This window comes from Plectropomus leopardus, chromosome 14, assembly GCF_008729295.1.
Source record: "Plectropomus leopardus isolate mb chromosome 14, YSFRI_Pleo_2.0, whole genome shotgun sequence".
Lineage (NCBI taxonomy): Eukaryota > Metazoa > Chordata > Actinopteri > Perciformes > Serranidae > Plectropomus > Plectropomus leopardus.
The window spans coordinates 25335631-25351495 of NC_056476.1; the positions used below are offsets into that span (position 1 = coordinate 25335631).

Genomic DNA, 15865 nt, shown 5'->3' on the forward strand with positions numbered 1-15865 from the left:
AGCTCATCGTCATTTCCTGTTTACAATGGTGACGCACTTTGCTTTCACTTAATTTATGTTATATTTATATACGTTATGACCAAAAAAATGTAAGACTACCACGAATACTCCTGCTAACTTATTTTGGTACTATAGATTTGGAAATATTAAGTGGAAGTTTGTCTGGAATTTGAAAAATAAATATTGTGTCTCCAACAAAAATATTATACTATATTTGATATTATATTAATGTTATTATGAATGGCTGTGTGTATAAAATTACTTTTGGATAGATCTTAAATATTTCTTTCAGACATTGATTGGTTCATTTATATGATCATAAAAAAAGACTTTAAATATAAGAATGATATTGATTGAAAACAATAGATTCTTTTTCTGTAAAGTTGTTTAAATTATTTATTTATAGCTTATTTATTATTATTATTATTATTATTATTATTATTATTATTATTATTCACTTTTGTGTTGTTTTTTGTTTGTTTTGTCTTTTATTTCGTTTGCTTTGTTTAATTTAATAACATTCTTTCTTCCTTTTTTTTTAAGGTAATTTTATGGATTGATCCTTTTAGAATGAAGCTTAAAAAAACCACCAGGCAGGGGGTCTGCAAACAGGCTGCATATTAATGCAATATTATAGAATATAGACTTAACATTGGGATGCACAAACTAAAAACACGCACAGCCATCTAATATGATAGTTGTACTTTGAAGGTTTCCACCGGAAGTATAGTGCTTGTCTTTAGGTCTGGGGGATTTGACAACGTGAGTAAATACTGCCCTCCAGTATTTACAGTGAGAAAGTATTGCTCGTTAAGAAAGTAGGAACAATTCAAATAATAACGTTGTTGTCATATTATTATATCGTATTAGCCTACATTATTGCTATTACAACTACTTATATTACTATTACTAATAATAATGATATTAATATGTGTTGATTCCAAGGTTTACAGTTTCTATTTATTTTTCATATTTGGAATAGAGAGAGCGTAATGTCTCGTACTTTTATTTTGAAGGTTGCAACCGAAAACCTCTAATGTGTTGTTTCTATCTTGCAGGTTTTCACCGCTGGAGTTAATTTGTAACGTTTCATATTTCATTTATGTTCATGACCTGGTATGGTGTTGGGAAAGAAATTGTAAAACAGAAACATTGTTCTTGTGGATGGATTCATGACAGCTGTTGGTCTTTTGGTGTGTGTGTGTGTGTGTGTGTGTGCGTGCGTGCGTGTAAACACTGGTGAGGTCGATGGGCCGTTACGTGTTATGTTTGCGTCAAGTTTACCGTAACTTTTCTATGCAAGCAGAGGAAGGGCGTGGCGTGAAAACAGGAAGCCGCCGACGAGGATGGGATTCGAACCCACGCGTGCAGAGCACAATGGATTAGCAGTCCATCGCCTTAACCACTCGGCCACCTCGTCTGAAAATGTAAGTGCATGAGCACGCAAAATGACGGCATACACCCGTGTTATAACAGTGATTAATTAGGGTTTTTTTTTGGGTCCAATTGACATGCCGACACACGCTGCTGCTCCTCCTCCCGTCATGTCTGCACAACAGGTCTCAGGTGTACGCCCAAATCCACCCCCACACCTCATTAAAACGCAGTACAAGACCTGCTAAAGATACTAGCACAAAGAAAACCAGCTAAACGCCTGGCTAATCACAAAACACGGAGGACTACTACATGTAAATAAACAGTTAACGTGTTTACTAACTGAGGAGCAGCAAGACGCGGTCACACAGCCTGCAGTACATACATCTGTCCACCAGGGGGAGCCAGACACCAACACATCCAATTAACTTTTAGTTCCTTTTTATTATGTTCTTTCAGTAGAAAAACACACATGCATTTGTATGTTTACGTGACTAAAGAAATGTATGTTTTTCCTTAGCCTCTAAAATGTACTACACATCAAAAATTAGGGCCGACTACACATAAAACAGGACAAAAACAAGAGACAAGGACAAAAGGAATACAACAGGTAGAGAGTTTATACGAGTATATATTCTACATTGATATGCCTTATGTATGCCAAATAGTATTATGTATTACATTATTGTGCATTTTGGGTACCATACACTATACAGTATTTGTGTATGTATATAATGTTTTAAATTATTAAGAAAAAGGGTTACGTACCTTAACAAAGGGCCTCAATGATTACATGTAAATATCTTATCATCTTATGTTGTAGTCTTTAATGTTTTTTTGGTCCATCTGTTTCTTCACTGATGTGTCTCCTTTTCCAGTGTTGAAACACTATCCCACATCCAGTAATAACTGCTATTCAGCACCAGGAGATCATTTGGGCATTTAGACCATTACAATTTAGGAATATGCCTTAAAGGCAAAGCATTGGTCCCTGTACTGGTGAATAAGTCATCACTGTATTTATGTAGGAGAAAATCTTGCATGAGGCATGATTAAAAGCATGTGTAAGACAGTGCCACAAGTTGCATCACACTTCCAACACAAGTTTTCAGTCCAAGTCATTTCACTTCAGGTCCAACTAGTTCTATTGATCATTTTATAATTAATTAGATTTGTCTGCATTTCCCTGGACACTTGATCCAATGATTTGATCCCATGTTTTGCCTGTTATCTCCTCTCTTACTGTATGTCCCTCTCCCAGCATCCCTCAAGACCTTCAAATTTGGGTGAGTGAAACTCCCTTTTATGTTACTAACACATGTTTTCTTTTTAAAGTGCCATATTTGTTCTTTATCTACACCTGCATCTCGCTTCTAGACATGATGGGTTATTTTCTAAAGCACACCCAGATACAAGTCCACAGGTGTTAAGCGCTTCTAAAAATAAATCAGGAGTATGTATATGATGTATATTTAAAGAAATTATATTGTAAGTAATTAGTAAGTAGTAGTAAAGACATTGTGTGCAAATTCACTTCACCTGGACTATTTTTTTAGTTTATCTCCCTCAATAAAGCACCAATGTAAACAATTCCCAATTTCAACTATCTAGCCAAGAATTAAAATATATATCTCAATGGATGTATTATGTCATAGTGAGATTTTTTGCATAAGTGTGATTTGAGCCCTTTGATCTTGTGCAAAAATCTCTTGTGTTACCCGTGAAAAGGTGAGGATTTGGATTAATATTAGGAATATCGTCATGGGCTTGAGTACAAAAGCCAGAAGTAGAATGAGCTATGTTAAGCAGCGGATAATGGATTATTTAAGTGGGTCTTACTCTAGCTTCTGATGACCACATGTCAAATGTGTTGCCATAAGTAATTAATTATGGACGAAATCCTGTTATTAAATGTCATGCACTTTTACTGTGCTAGTTATGCCTGCAGCTGTGTGTCCACGTCATTTATTTGGACTCGCAGTAAAATGTAATGTAGCGCTTTCCAAGTGCTGCTGAATGTGGAAAAAATATATGTATAAAAAGAAAAAATGTAAAGATTATTTTCCAAAATTCTGTTTGACAATATTGCATAAGTTGTGATTTTATTATATATATATATATATAGCATAAATCAAGCATTATTCAGGCAATGCAACCTTTAATATTCATGTTCATTGTAACTTAAATCTAAATCATGTTTGATTGGAATGACTTTTCATGTATGTGCTCTTTAATCCGGGTTGTATTATATAATAATATACTATATTGTTTTTGTGAATGCATGATGCAGTAGTCTAAAAATAGTCCAACCCACCTACCTACTTCATGAGTGTGTCTTGAGGTGAGAATCACAAGGCGGGACACAGACAGAGGGGATCGAACATTTATTTACCCTTATTAAAAGTTACAATAAAACCATTAACATCTTCAAACGATAGCAAAATAAAGAGAACCAAAAATATTGGCCAAAACATATTTACAGAGACAGTTTGCAGATAAAAAGCTCACATTTTTGTACACAATCCCAACCCCTGCGTCATAAACTCTGAAATGTGAACACTGCAATACTCAAGAAGCTTGAATGTGGTTTTAGCCAGAAAAAGAATCAAAATGCACGAACAAAGACATTGCTCTTTTTCCACCTCCCCTCCTCCGTTTTCACTTTTCTATACATGACAAAATACTTGAAATTTGGGGGTAAAACATAGGAATGTAGAATTCTAAAAATGAATAAGATCTTTTTGAAAGGTTTATGTGTCCATATAACAGTCATTTCGAGTGAAGGAGATGGTCTGCCCCGCTCCGCCACAGTGACAATTTTTAGATCCCAAAGAGATGAGAAAGAAAAATAAAATGTTATAGGGCTGCCACGCTGTTAAAAAGGATGCTTCTCCATGAATTGGGAAAATAAGTCAGTATTCCTGATTCGCTCCACATCCAATCCATTACCTTCGCCACATGCCAGTCCCCGTGTGTACCATGAGGGGGCGACACACGCCGACACTATCATCATGAGAGGGCCCGGTGAGATTCCGTCTGTCGAAGAACTAATAAAAGGCAGTGAACTGGTGGTTGAATCAGCAAATGTGATATATCCTTCGTCTTCTTTTCTAGTTTTGTTTATAACTTTAAGAACGTGGCACAAGTCTCTCATATATATATTTATATACTTTAATCTTGGAAAATCAGTTCAGGTGGCGGGGTGCAGTCACTCTGCGTTGGCCTCGCCCTCAGAGGCTGCAGGTGTCGAGTCCTCGGCGGGGGCGGCGGCCGCGGCCTCCTCGGCGGGGGCAGCCTCTGTGGGTGGGGCCTCCTCCGCCGCCTTGGTCTCTCCCTCGGGTGCGGCGTCGGCAGCTGGGGCGGCCGCCTCGTCCTCTTTGGCCTCAGCGGCCGGCGTCTCCTCTTTGGTTTCCTTGGCTGCGTGGCCGTTCTCCTCGGGCTTGTCCTCGGTCGTTGGGGAGGTGGCCTCCTCCTTGCCCTCCTCGCTGCCCTTCTTGCTCTTCTTCAGCGAGATGCCCTTGAATTTGAAGGAGTTCTTCAAGGAGAACTTCTTCTTCTTCTTGCCCTCCTTGGCCGCCTCGCCTTCTGCTTTGGCGCCCTCGCCCTCAGCTGCAGGAGCGGGCTCGATGGCATCCCCAGTGCCGTTTTCGCCCTCCTTGGCTGGCTCGGCTGTTCCATTTCCATCAGCGGCCGCCGCTTCCCCGTCGGGCTTGGCTGACACGTCGCCGTTGGTTTTGACATGGCCGTTCTCCTGCAGAGAAGAGGACTCATTAGTTGTGGATTAAAATAATCAAACTGGGTCAAAACAAACACACTGCCTCTGGAGATGGAAAATCGCTCAAACATACAGACGGATTGATGCGATGTGTACAGCAGTCCAAATAAATCTAAAGAGATCTGGCATATGACAGATTAGCATTAGCCCATTTACTCCCGATAGTTAATCCATGTTATACTTGAGGAAAGCTGCTTGCCCTGACAGTGGTTCGGGGGGAGGGGGGGGGGAATCAACAGCTGTTTGCATCACTCTCAGCTGACACATGGGGGCAGTAGTGCTGCATGCAAACGTCAACAGAGGCAGCAAGTTGGTGGAACAAAGGAATCCCCATGAAACCTGCTTTCTGCTCTCATCCAAAAGCTGCAGCTCACATCTCGCTCTGCTCTCTGCGTGAGCTTAGGCTGGCCACAATACAGCCAAGCACGCATCAGTCATGACACACAAAGACAGTGTCAGCAGAGGAGTCATATTTAATAAATGAGGAAGTGGTTTTCATTTAAGTCCACCTCCATTACCTAAGTTTATCAACATGTACATCGCATAATGCATCCTCTGATCTGGAGTCAGACTTAAACTCTCACAACAGTCGGCAGTTATTCACAAATCACTCATCACAACCGGCTTTGTTTCCGTCTGTAACCTTCGCAAACATTTTGAGACTAGACGCATACGTGATTAACAGTTGGGGACAAAGGGGGCTCGAACTGGCGCCCGTCCGCGCTTTGTTTGCAACTCCGCAAAATGCGCCTCCAGCAGAGCGCATTTGCATCCTTCGCACCTCACATCTTTTGTTCGACGTTGAGAGCGACTATCTCTCTGATTAGCGCCAACTCATGACAGAGAACACGCTCCCAACACACGTTTAGACATAAATTTGTCGGTTTTGGGAAAAAATTTGCGGGTGAATTGCCCCCTTGGGACCCGCGGAGGGAATTAACAAAGGCAGGTCTGGTGCGCGCTGAGCGGGGACGAGCATGGTTACTCGACGGCTGCTCTGCTTGACAGTCCGCTAGATTTAAACAAACCGGTAATAAAATCATTCAAAACTCAATTGCTCTGCAGTTAACGAAGGTTTAAATGAGGTCACAGTGAGAAAGAGCAACAGCTAGGCGCCGATGCTGAGCCCCGCCGTGGCACCCATGCTGCCTGCCAGTGGGCGTTGGGTGCCATGTGGCTCCCCGCTGATGCTCGACATGTCAGGCCTGCTTTACTCACCTGGCCGTTGGCTTTGGCAGCAGCTGGGTCGGCGGCGGCTTTCCCCTCAACAGCTACTCCACCCTTGGACAACTGGGCTCCCATTTTTTTTCCTTTAGGTGCTCTGAACAAAAAAGAAAATCGAAAAAGAAAAACCTCGAGGAGTTTTTGAGATTTAAAAATCCAGATCTGGGATGGGTAATATTTTGCCAAAGAGGTGAAAAATCCGGACCGGGTCTCCTTCTCCCTAGCTGGGTTTGGAAACGAGAAGATCCCCCTTTTTCTGTGAGTGTGTGGACCCCACGGTGGCTGAGCTCAAATTAAAGGATGTTGGTGATGAGACTGTGAGTATTTCAACCGCGCCTCAAAGTCGACCGGAGTCTCCTCCCAGGGGCGTGACAGCCGGGATCTGCCCAATCTGCAGCCGGGGGATGGGCCTCCTTCACCCCCCCGTAACTGCAACAGTCTGCTGCTCAACTGAATCATCAGCGGGACTTTTTCCGCTGTTTCGCATGTCTGGAAGATTTCTTTTAAAGCTTAAAACTTTTAAAACCTTTTTAAACTTTGTTCTTTAACTTATTCAGCACTCGATTCAAGAAACAAATCACACAGGTCACAATAGGTCACTATTCTGAGAGAGAATTACTGTCATTGAGAAGAAACACCTAAAAGTGTTTAAAGATGCTGAATTGATACCATAATAGATACCATAAAGGTGATAAATCGTGCTTTAAATTCACTGATGACAACAGTAGCAAATCAGTGGTTATTAATCTAAAAATTCAGGATCCAAAGGGGAAATAAAACATGTTTCTGTGACAAAACAAGTTTTTAGAACTTTTCTTATAACTTGTCTTTACCTTGTAAACTGCCAATCAGGGAGGAGAACACCAAACTGCGGTTCTGCTCACAGTTCTAAGATGTACCTGTACCTGTGATTAGAAGCTGAGAGAATGTGTTCGCTACTGACAGCCATGGTTTGATGTCAGGCTGTTGGTGAGCGTCTGTCACCCTAGTTTTTGCAGAGAGTCCCACACTGTTGGCTCTAGTCATTCCTTGATGTCTGTTTTTCAGCTGATTCAGCATGTTGAATCATCGGCAGAGTCTGCAGAGCCCGTCAGTGAGAGACATCACTCTGTTTGGCAGTTCAGCTCAGCACATGAGGAACAGCAACAGGAGTAAGGAAAGCGTCAATGAACGTCCCTGTGTCTCAGCCAAAAAGTTGACATGAACACATCAAACTGGCAGCCGACATACCAACAAGTACATCGGCCGACAGACAAAAAAAAAAAGTAATCTTATGGCATACAACAATTTTATTTCGATTTCACAACCTCTTGACTTTAGCTCTTTGTTGACATTCCTGGCTTCCATTTCCCCTCTTCTGTGCTTAGCTGAACTGTAATTTCATTCACAGACAGGCTTTACTGCAGAAAAAAAACAGACTAGTGACAATGAGGGCCAACAATGAGGGACACACTGCAGCCATGTAGAGTTGGTGTGTCACCTTGGAGACCAAACTAAAATCAAAAAATGAGTGGTCACAAAACAACAGAAGTCTGTCATTCAAAAAGGGAAACTGGTAAACTGACAGGATGCGTTCAAGATGCTGGTTAGCCAGGTATCACATTAACAACAACACCCGATGATGAAAAAAATTATTTTTAGCGTGTGCTTGTGAACAATTACACAAACAACGATGAGTCATTTCTACTAAATGGCTCAACAGCTGAAAACACCAAAAAACCTATTATAACAAGTTTGTTTTTCGAGCTCATGCCAGCTTGACTTTAGCTGTTTGTTTGCTTTCCTAATTTTCATTTTTCTTCTTGTCCACAGACCTGAACTGCCAACACTCACCAACAGGCACCGCCAGCTCTGACACCAATTCAACATGCTGAATCAGCAAAAAAAAAAAAAAAAAAAAAAAAACAAGGGCCAACAAGCACCAACAATGCTGGATGTGCTGCAAAAACAAGGTCGACACTTGCTCACCAACGGCCCAACATGGACCGACAATGTGAGATCGAAACAAACTCATACAAGGTAAGATTTTTTTTTTTTTTCCAGCCATTGAGCTCTTTAACAGAAATGCTTTGTAGCTGTTTGTGTTATTGTGTACAACATTGGGTTGTTAATGTGCTAGTTAGCATCTTGAATCCGTCCTGTCGGCCTTCTGGTTCCCCTTTTTGAATAACAGAAGAAAATAAACCGCTGCCGTCTGCCGGTATGGAGATTTATTTCTTTTCAGCCAAAGAGCAGAACATATTTGGTCATTGGCTGTCATTTGGCATCGCCACTAGCTCTTTGACACCAGTTTGGTGTGTCTGGGCCGTAAAGTGTTAAAAGAACGCTTTGGACCAGCATAGCGATTATTTCAAGCTCATGATATCCAGACTTCCATCACTGTTTCACTCTGGTGTACACTTTGTATGAAGATAAGTTTAAAAAGGTCAAAGTTTCAGTGACTTCCTTGAGCTGAAAGGAACCTTCAGACGATCTTGATGATCGCATTTTCTGTTCGAATGAGCCCTGAAGAATTCTTTAATGGCCTCCGCTGGATTTTGAGCGACGGGCCCGGCTTTCCAAGAGTAAACTGGTTACATAACACGCAGCAAGCTTTGCGCTCAGTGGAGACCTTGCGATGGCACTGGGGCTGCTTTGTCACCGACACAGACAGGGAGACAGTGAATCAGCCTGTCAGACGGTAATGAGGTCTCTTGGCCAGACGAGCGAATCCCACGATCGCAGCAATGACACTGCAATTTTTTTGGGGAGCCCAAAGCTGATGGGTCAGGGGTCATATGTTTTAAGCTGAGTTATGAAAGCCTTCCACAGACCAGCCAGTCATGACACAGGGTCGCACATGCATTTATATTTGCCAGCTGCCTCATTTTCAAGCCGTTACTCTTAATTCTGGCAACCTTAACCAAATTATGCTCCTTTTTCCCATCAGCGAGGCCCTCATTTATCCCGCAGATGAACCCGTGTTAACAAAATGGCGCTCTGTCTGCTTGTCAACTTTATGGCGCTTCATTAAGTGGAATTTATGATTTCCTCTTATTAAAGTATTCGTCTGAGGCATCCCTTTATATCCCTCTCTCTCTCGCTCTCTCTTCGCCTTTCTGTCATTGTTTCCACCGATCCGATGGCACACAGAACGACCCCCTCTACACATACACGCACTCACACAAACATGTCACAGCCGTGGTATGTGAGGCATGCATACGCCACCCACAGAATGATCTCCATCCATTCAGTGGGCTGAGCTTCCCACAGTGGAATACACCCTCAGGGGTTCACAATCCGCACCCCCCCTAACCAACCACCACTGCTCCATACATTCTCCAAAACTGAGTCAAGAAAGAGAACAATATGTTTCAAAGATGTTTTTAACCCCCTAAATCTCGCCATCCAAGTGCATGCACAGCCCAGTCTTGGCTTTGGAATTCCTCTCTGATGTGGGACGTCTAAGTCGGCCCTCGTTCTGATGAGGTCTATACATTAAGGTCAGATTTCAAAGAGATGTTCCTGGTTTGATCAGCAGAAGAAAGAGTTGTCTTCACAGCATGGCATCCAAGCCTCTACAGAGAGACTTGGTTAACCTCAGGCAGGAGATTGGCCTCTTTCACCCCCGTCAGTGCAAGAGTCTGCTGCTCAGCTGGATGATTGGCAAGACTTTTCCTACTGTTTCATATGTCTGGAAGAATTTGGGCATTAACTTACTCAGCACTTTTGCAAGAAGCTAAGATTAAAGAAAAAAAGTTTTGTATATGGCCTTTTTGGGGGAAAGTACCAGTTTTGCCTCCTCGGGTCTCAAAAAACTAATTAAATAAGCCAGTCTAGGAAGGGAAAACTTTTTGGTATAAGTGGACATTGCTTTAAGATACAGGCTAGGTTATGATTGCGCCTATATGTGTGACAAGGGACTGCAATTTTTAGCTACAAAAGGTCAACACATGTTATCATTTAAACCTGAATTATATATATATACCAGGAGCAGTTTTAAATCAAATCAGATTTCCTTGAACTTTGTGTAGTATTTCTGTCCACAAAAAAAAAAAACATTTTAAACTCTGAACATTCAAAAATGATCTGTAAATGCCAGTGTCAGACCCTTCAGCACATATCCTTTCAATCATTTCTTATATATACTTAAAGGGTCAGTTCACCCTAAAGTCAAAATACATATTTTCCCTCTTTCCTGAAGTGCTACTTATTAATGTTGCCATGTGTTGCAAATATCGGCCATAGCGATGTCTGCCTTCTCACCAATATAATGGAGCTGGATGGCACTCGGCTTGTGGCGCTCAAAGCTTAAAAAGTAAATAAATAAATAAAGAATTAAATATAAAATAACGTTTTAAAATACATTTGAAAAACTCAGCAGAATTGTCTCTCCAGAAATCATGACCTGGTTACTCAAGATAATCCACAGACCTTGTGAACAGTTTCATGCAGGAACTATTTTCTTTTTACCGAACAACACCAACTGTATCACTAAGCAGAGGGACGCTTACTACTGCTAGCAAACCTAGCACCACTGAGCTAGCTAATGTAGCTCAGCTGAGGAGGACGCCATTAATGTTTACATCTCGTACTGTCACTAGCGAGAGCCTGTCTTCCACGAGTAGATGCACGCTTCCTCCTACACAGTGATACGGTTGCCGGGTGTAGTTTGATAGAAAGAAAGTAGTTCCTACATGAAACTGCTCACGACGAGGTCTGTTGATTATCATGAGTAACCGGATCGTGATTTGTGGAAATAGACATTGCTGTTGAGGCGGACATATGATAAATAGCACTACAGGTGAGAGGGAAAAAATTGTTTTCGGTTTTTTTGTTTGTTTCTCTTTAATGAATATTTTGGCATTTTGGGAAATATTTGCATTGTTACCACTCTCGGGTCTGTATGCTAAATGTGAAGCTAGAAGCAGCAGTTAATTAGCTTAGCATAGCTTAGCTTAGCTTAGCTTAACTTAGCATAGACTGGGAACAGCTAGCCTTGTTTCTACAATTTTTTACAGATTAAACAAACAGGAGGTCGATTCTGTTACCTTTGGACAGAGCTAGATTAGCTGTTTCCCTGTCTTCTAAGCTAAGCTAACATTATCCGACAGTTGGCTGCAGCTGCATATCTAGCGTTCAGACATGAGAGTGGTATACATTTTCTCCTTAAAATTTTGACAAGAAGGTGAATACAAGTACAAGTGACACTGCGTTTACTATTTTCATCCTCAGATCCTCATGTGTGTCTATGAGCAGAACTCATAGACACACATTGTGATGATGACATGGCCCGATTTCCTTGAGAGAAATGAGACTGTAGCTGGACGACTTCCTCTGTCCTCTACCTGCCTACTTATTTCTGTCACGTTTAACACTTTGCTTCTTCTCCTCTTCACACTTTGCCCCCTCCGAGCTAGTCAATGCCCCTGTTTGTGTGGTTGCCCATTTTTCATGCCCTGACACAGGATGAGCTCTCAAATCCCGCTAAAAGCCTCCATTGTCTCTCTCCGGGTGAGCCAACTGATGAGCATCACAAGTAGAAAGCGAGAGGAGGACTGGAGCGAGGGAGAAGAATCAGAAACATGTCTTTGTGGTTCCTGCTGCTTCAGGGAGGAGAAAAGTTATCTTTATGACAGTCACCTTGAACAAATTACTTAAGCATATCAGCGTGATGAATATGTAATTTCCCAGGTTCCTCTCTTCATCAGCAATTCATGCATACACAATTGCCAAAACAAGAGTGCAGGCTGTTTCCTGTCTGTTTCCTACGGTTTTGTGACAGTTTGATGGTTACAAATTTGTCGCAGTTTTGCACGGCTAATGGCCCATATACCTCAATAGCTTATGACAATGTCATTGTGTAAGATACAATCATAAAATAGCTCTAATATTGAGAAAATGTGAGGGGGGATGGGGGAGTTAGCCATAAAGTGGATTATACAACAGAGATTTAAAAACATTTCATTTTAATGTAGGGGAGACCGGGGGTGGTTGTAACACTGGATTGCTGAAGTTTAAGGAACAAGCTATGATTCACTTAATTCACTCTGCACGTGCTTAGTTTAATCCTTATTCCTCATGTAAGCAATAGAGTGCCCCAAGGATGAAGTTTTTCTGTAGGATGATGCAGAAGTTAGCATGCCCTGGTTCCCTTGGCTTTTGGATCATTGCAGAAAGTTAGCTCTGTGGTAAACAAACGTTTAATGATACTTACACATTGTGTTCAACAAGATAATCTCTACGAATGAACACCACTTCCAGGATTTTTGAAGCCTTAATACAATTGCCAGAAGTAAAACGCTAATGTTAGGGTAACTGCACTACGGTCGCATGATCGCCACTGCAACAAGCTGTAACACTATGTTCAGCGTAGCTTGGCATGATGACATTCTGTAGTCTCATTTAGCCATTTGTTAGCAACTGCCTTTTTAGGACACGTAAAAGCTTCAGAATTTACAGGTTGGGTATTTACTGACATATTTTATGTTGTTTATGTTGTTTATGTCTTAGCCGCAGACTTTATCTCAGGTATCTAACCAAAAACCTATTGACTTTGAGATGAGGGAACTGGAAAAGAAAAAACACAAAACACAGGACTTTTCCCCCAGGACATTCCCACAGACACTGCCTAACCCTAAAGACGCCCAACCATGTTTCTTTTCCTTAACCTTACCAAGTAACTTTTATTGCCTAAACCTAACCTCTGCAACTTTACGTAAATAAGTACATTTCCATTAGGGATGTAACGTCATTAGTGGGGTGCTAATCTGTAGAACATATGAACTGTTGTGTGTGCATTTTTGTAGAAAATTATACAAACCGTCTTACAGGATAAGTTACAAACACACAAACACAGACACACACTGATTATGTTAAAAGGTCATTTAAGTGTTGAATGAAAAGCTTTAAATGCTCATACTTTTAGTCATAATCAGTGTCTTTACTTTTAGTCAGAATCTTGTCATAATTAGGACGTTATATTTCACCCCAGGCTGTCACAACTAACCTGAACTATTGAATGAATTTTAACATTTCAATTCTTGTGACTGAGACTAAACCATGCATTTTCTGTTTGTGTTACAGAGATAACAGTTAGCAGACACATGTAACTGGTACATATCCCATTTTGAATGCATTGGCTTTACAGAGCTCCCAAGATACATACAGAAATGTAAAAACTGTTACAACCATTCCTGGTCTCCCCTATCACAAATGCCTAAAAGTTGTATCTAAGCAAATGTGTAAATTAGACTTCACATGTTCGATTGAGTCTGTTACAAACAGAACATTTGCATGGCCAAGCACCTAATTACTAGGAGAATCAGGTGCACGGCCCTCTTCACTGACATGAATAGGGGTGCGTAGACTTAAAAGAAAGCCCTTTGTGATGCTAATTAATTCGATCAACTGGCTTATTGACTGCAAAAAGGCCCTCACCAGCAGGCAACCACAAAGCTGCACATGGCAGCCATCTTGGCTGGGGGCTTGCGCAGATGTATCTGTCTGTTGGGCTCGGGCAGTGGTCTCTCTGAGGAGGCGGAGAAGGAAGGGATAGTAGTTGGATGTCCAATACTCAGCCGAGCTTGCATGTTTTCATTGATAGAATAGTCTGTTGGGAGCTTCAAAACACAATCTCTAAAAAAAATAACCATGTTGATGTGTGTAGATTTCCCTCACGTTACCCCCTCCTATTTCTGTCTCTCTTGTGCCTGAGGTGGCAGACATGACGCGACACACCCCTCCCTGCATTTCTCCGTGCGTGCAGACATGCCACAGAGCCGGTTACCATGGCAACTACTGCTTCTATCGACTTCTCTCGCTGATGTTAAGGAGAGGGGGGGTAGGGGGGTGCAATGTGGTTTGGTGGGAACCCAGTCAAGAGGAGAATGGAAAAGGATATGGCTTTGGCGTTGTTTTTGTTTGCCTTATCATCTCTGTCTTGTTTATTTGAGATGACTTTGACTCCCACAATTTATGCAGCCGAGAGTCTCAACCTCTGTGACCGCAGGGAAATGGAGCGTGGTTTCCTTTTAACCTTTACCCTCGCCATCTTCCCGTCAGACTCCATTTTTTTCTTCCTCCATATACTCTTCCTCTAGCATCAGGTCTTGGGTCATAATAGGCAAATTCGCCCAGCGGTGCTTTGTTTCCATCTGCTGTCATACCACGTAGGCCAGGTGAGAAGGCAGCGAGAGATTAAACAGATGGCGAGACAAGTAAAAGGAGAGGGTGAGGAGTTAAGGAGTGCAGAAAGCGTTGATGAGCAGAGCAGAGGTAGAAAATAGGGGCTGTGCAGAGTCCGTGTGTGTGTGTGTGTGTGTGTGTGTGTGTGTGTGTGTGTGTGCTTGCGTGTGTGCTCGCGCGCGTGTGTGTGTGTGTGTGTGTGTGTGTGTGTGCGCGTGTGTGTGCGTGTGTGTGTGTGTGCGTGTCAGACAGTAGCGTACAGTAGTAAGGCAGCTCATCCCTGCTGCCAACGGCACTGCGGCGTTACTAGGTCAGTGTGCCATCATCTCATTCATCATTATCACAGCCTGCTCTTCCTCGTCCGCTCTCCCTCTTCATCCCTCCCACACTTTCTTGCAGTCTTCCCTAACACACACACAGACACAGACACCACAATGGGAGAGATGCCGAGCTTCAGAGACAGAAGGGAAAGTAAACCCAAACAGACTCTTTTGGCTGTCAGTCTAGTTAAAACATAATATGAGAGTCAAAACGACATCTGTCCTCAACAGCGTTTGAAGGTTGTTTTCATAAAGATCCCCGTACGCACTGACACGCCTGAGCAACAAGAAAACAGCTAAATCCTCCTCCGCTTTTTATCAGTAGGTAAACAACTATGTTTTGCATTATGGTATTTGCCGAGAGTTAGATAAGATCAAAACCACTCTCATATCTGTGCACTAAATAAGCTGGGCCAGGAGGTTGTTAACTGAGCTTGGCATAAAGACAGGAGAAAACAGCAAATAACCTATTAGTTTAACCTCTACAAAAACCAAAATGTGTAAAAACAACTATTTGTGGTTTTATGGGTAATTGTGTTCTGCACAATATTTTGCCCAGGTCTGAACCTGTGACTCCCCGAAGACTCTGCTGGTGGCTTGTCAACAACTTTTGCTGTTGCCTTGGAGAGATATAGTATGTGCACCCTTGATCATTATTTTTGTCTGTGGGTCATTATGGCAAAATGCGAACTACAGATTTTAAGTACATTGCCAGGTGTTTATATGTCTGTCCGTGGACAGATTATTTTACCATGATAGCGTCATAACTGTAAGATGCAATCACAAAACTTTACAGGTGTGTTTTTGAAATCACAATGAAGGCCGAGATGGGAGTGGTCTGTCACAAGGGTGCTGTAAGTAGGGGGGTAGCCAGCCCAGTCCACCAGAAGGAAAAAAACACAAATAGATTAATCTGTACATTTTATACATACCAGATTAGCTTTTCTAAAGTGATGTATGAGCTGACTTTGTTATGTGGAAGTGGAGGGAATAGTGTGATGCCTAG

At 41.9% G+C, this 15865-nt stretch overlaps 1 protein-coding gene, 1 long non-coding RNA gene and 1 other non-coding gene across 3 annotated transcripts in view; 1 reads left to right on the plus strand and 2 right to left on the minus strand.

Moving 5' to 3' along the window:
- Positions 1-1229: 1229 nt before the first annotated feature.
- The window catches only part of LOC121953989, an 82434-nt gene continuing 67798 nt past the window's right edge, over positions 1230-15865 (plus strand). Inside the window, exons 1-3 of the long non-coding RNA XR_006106533.1 lie at positions 1230-1427; positions 2636-2660; positions 8186-8392. This is a non-coding gene — a long non-coding RNA (uncharacterized LOC121953989). The remainder of the gene's footprint in view (positions 1428-2635; positions 2661-8185; positions 8393-15865) is intronic.
- On the minus strand, positions 1339-1420 carry trnas-gcu. Its single transcript has one exon. It is a non-coding gene; the product is annotated as a tRNA-Ser (tRNA).
- marcksl1a (MARCKS-like 1a) lies at positions 3744-6667 on the minus strand. The gene is made up of 2 exons (XM_042501286.1): positions 6368-6667; positions 3744-5125 (listed from the first exon to the last, which is right to left on the minus strand). Exons 1-2 carry the CDS (start codon positions 6449-6451, stop codon positions 4583-4585), a joined length of 627 nt encoding a protein of 208 aa, XP_042357220.1. The 5' UTR covers positions 6452-6667; the 3' UTR covers positions 3744-4582.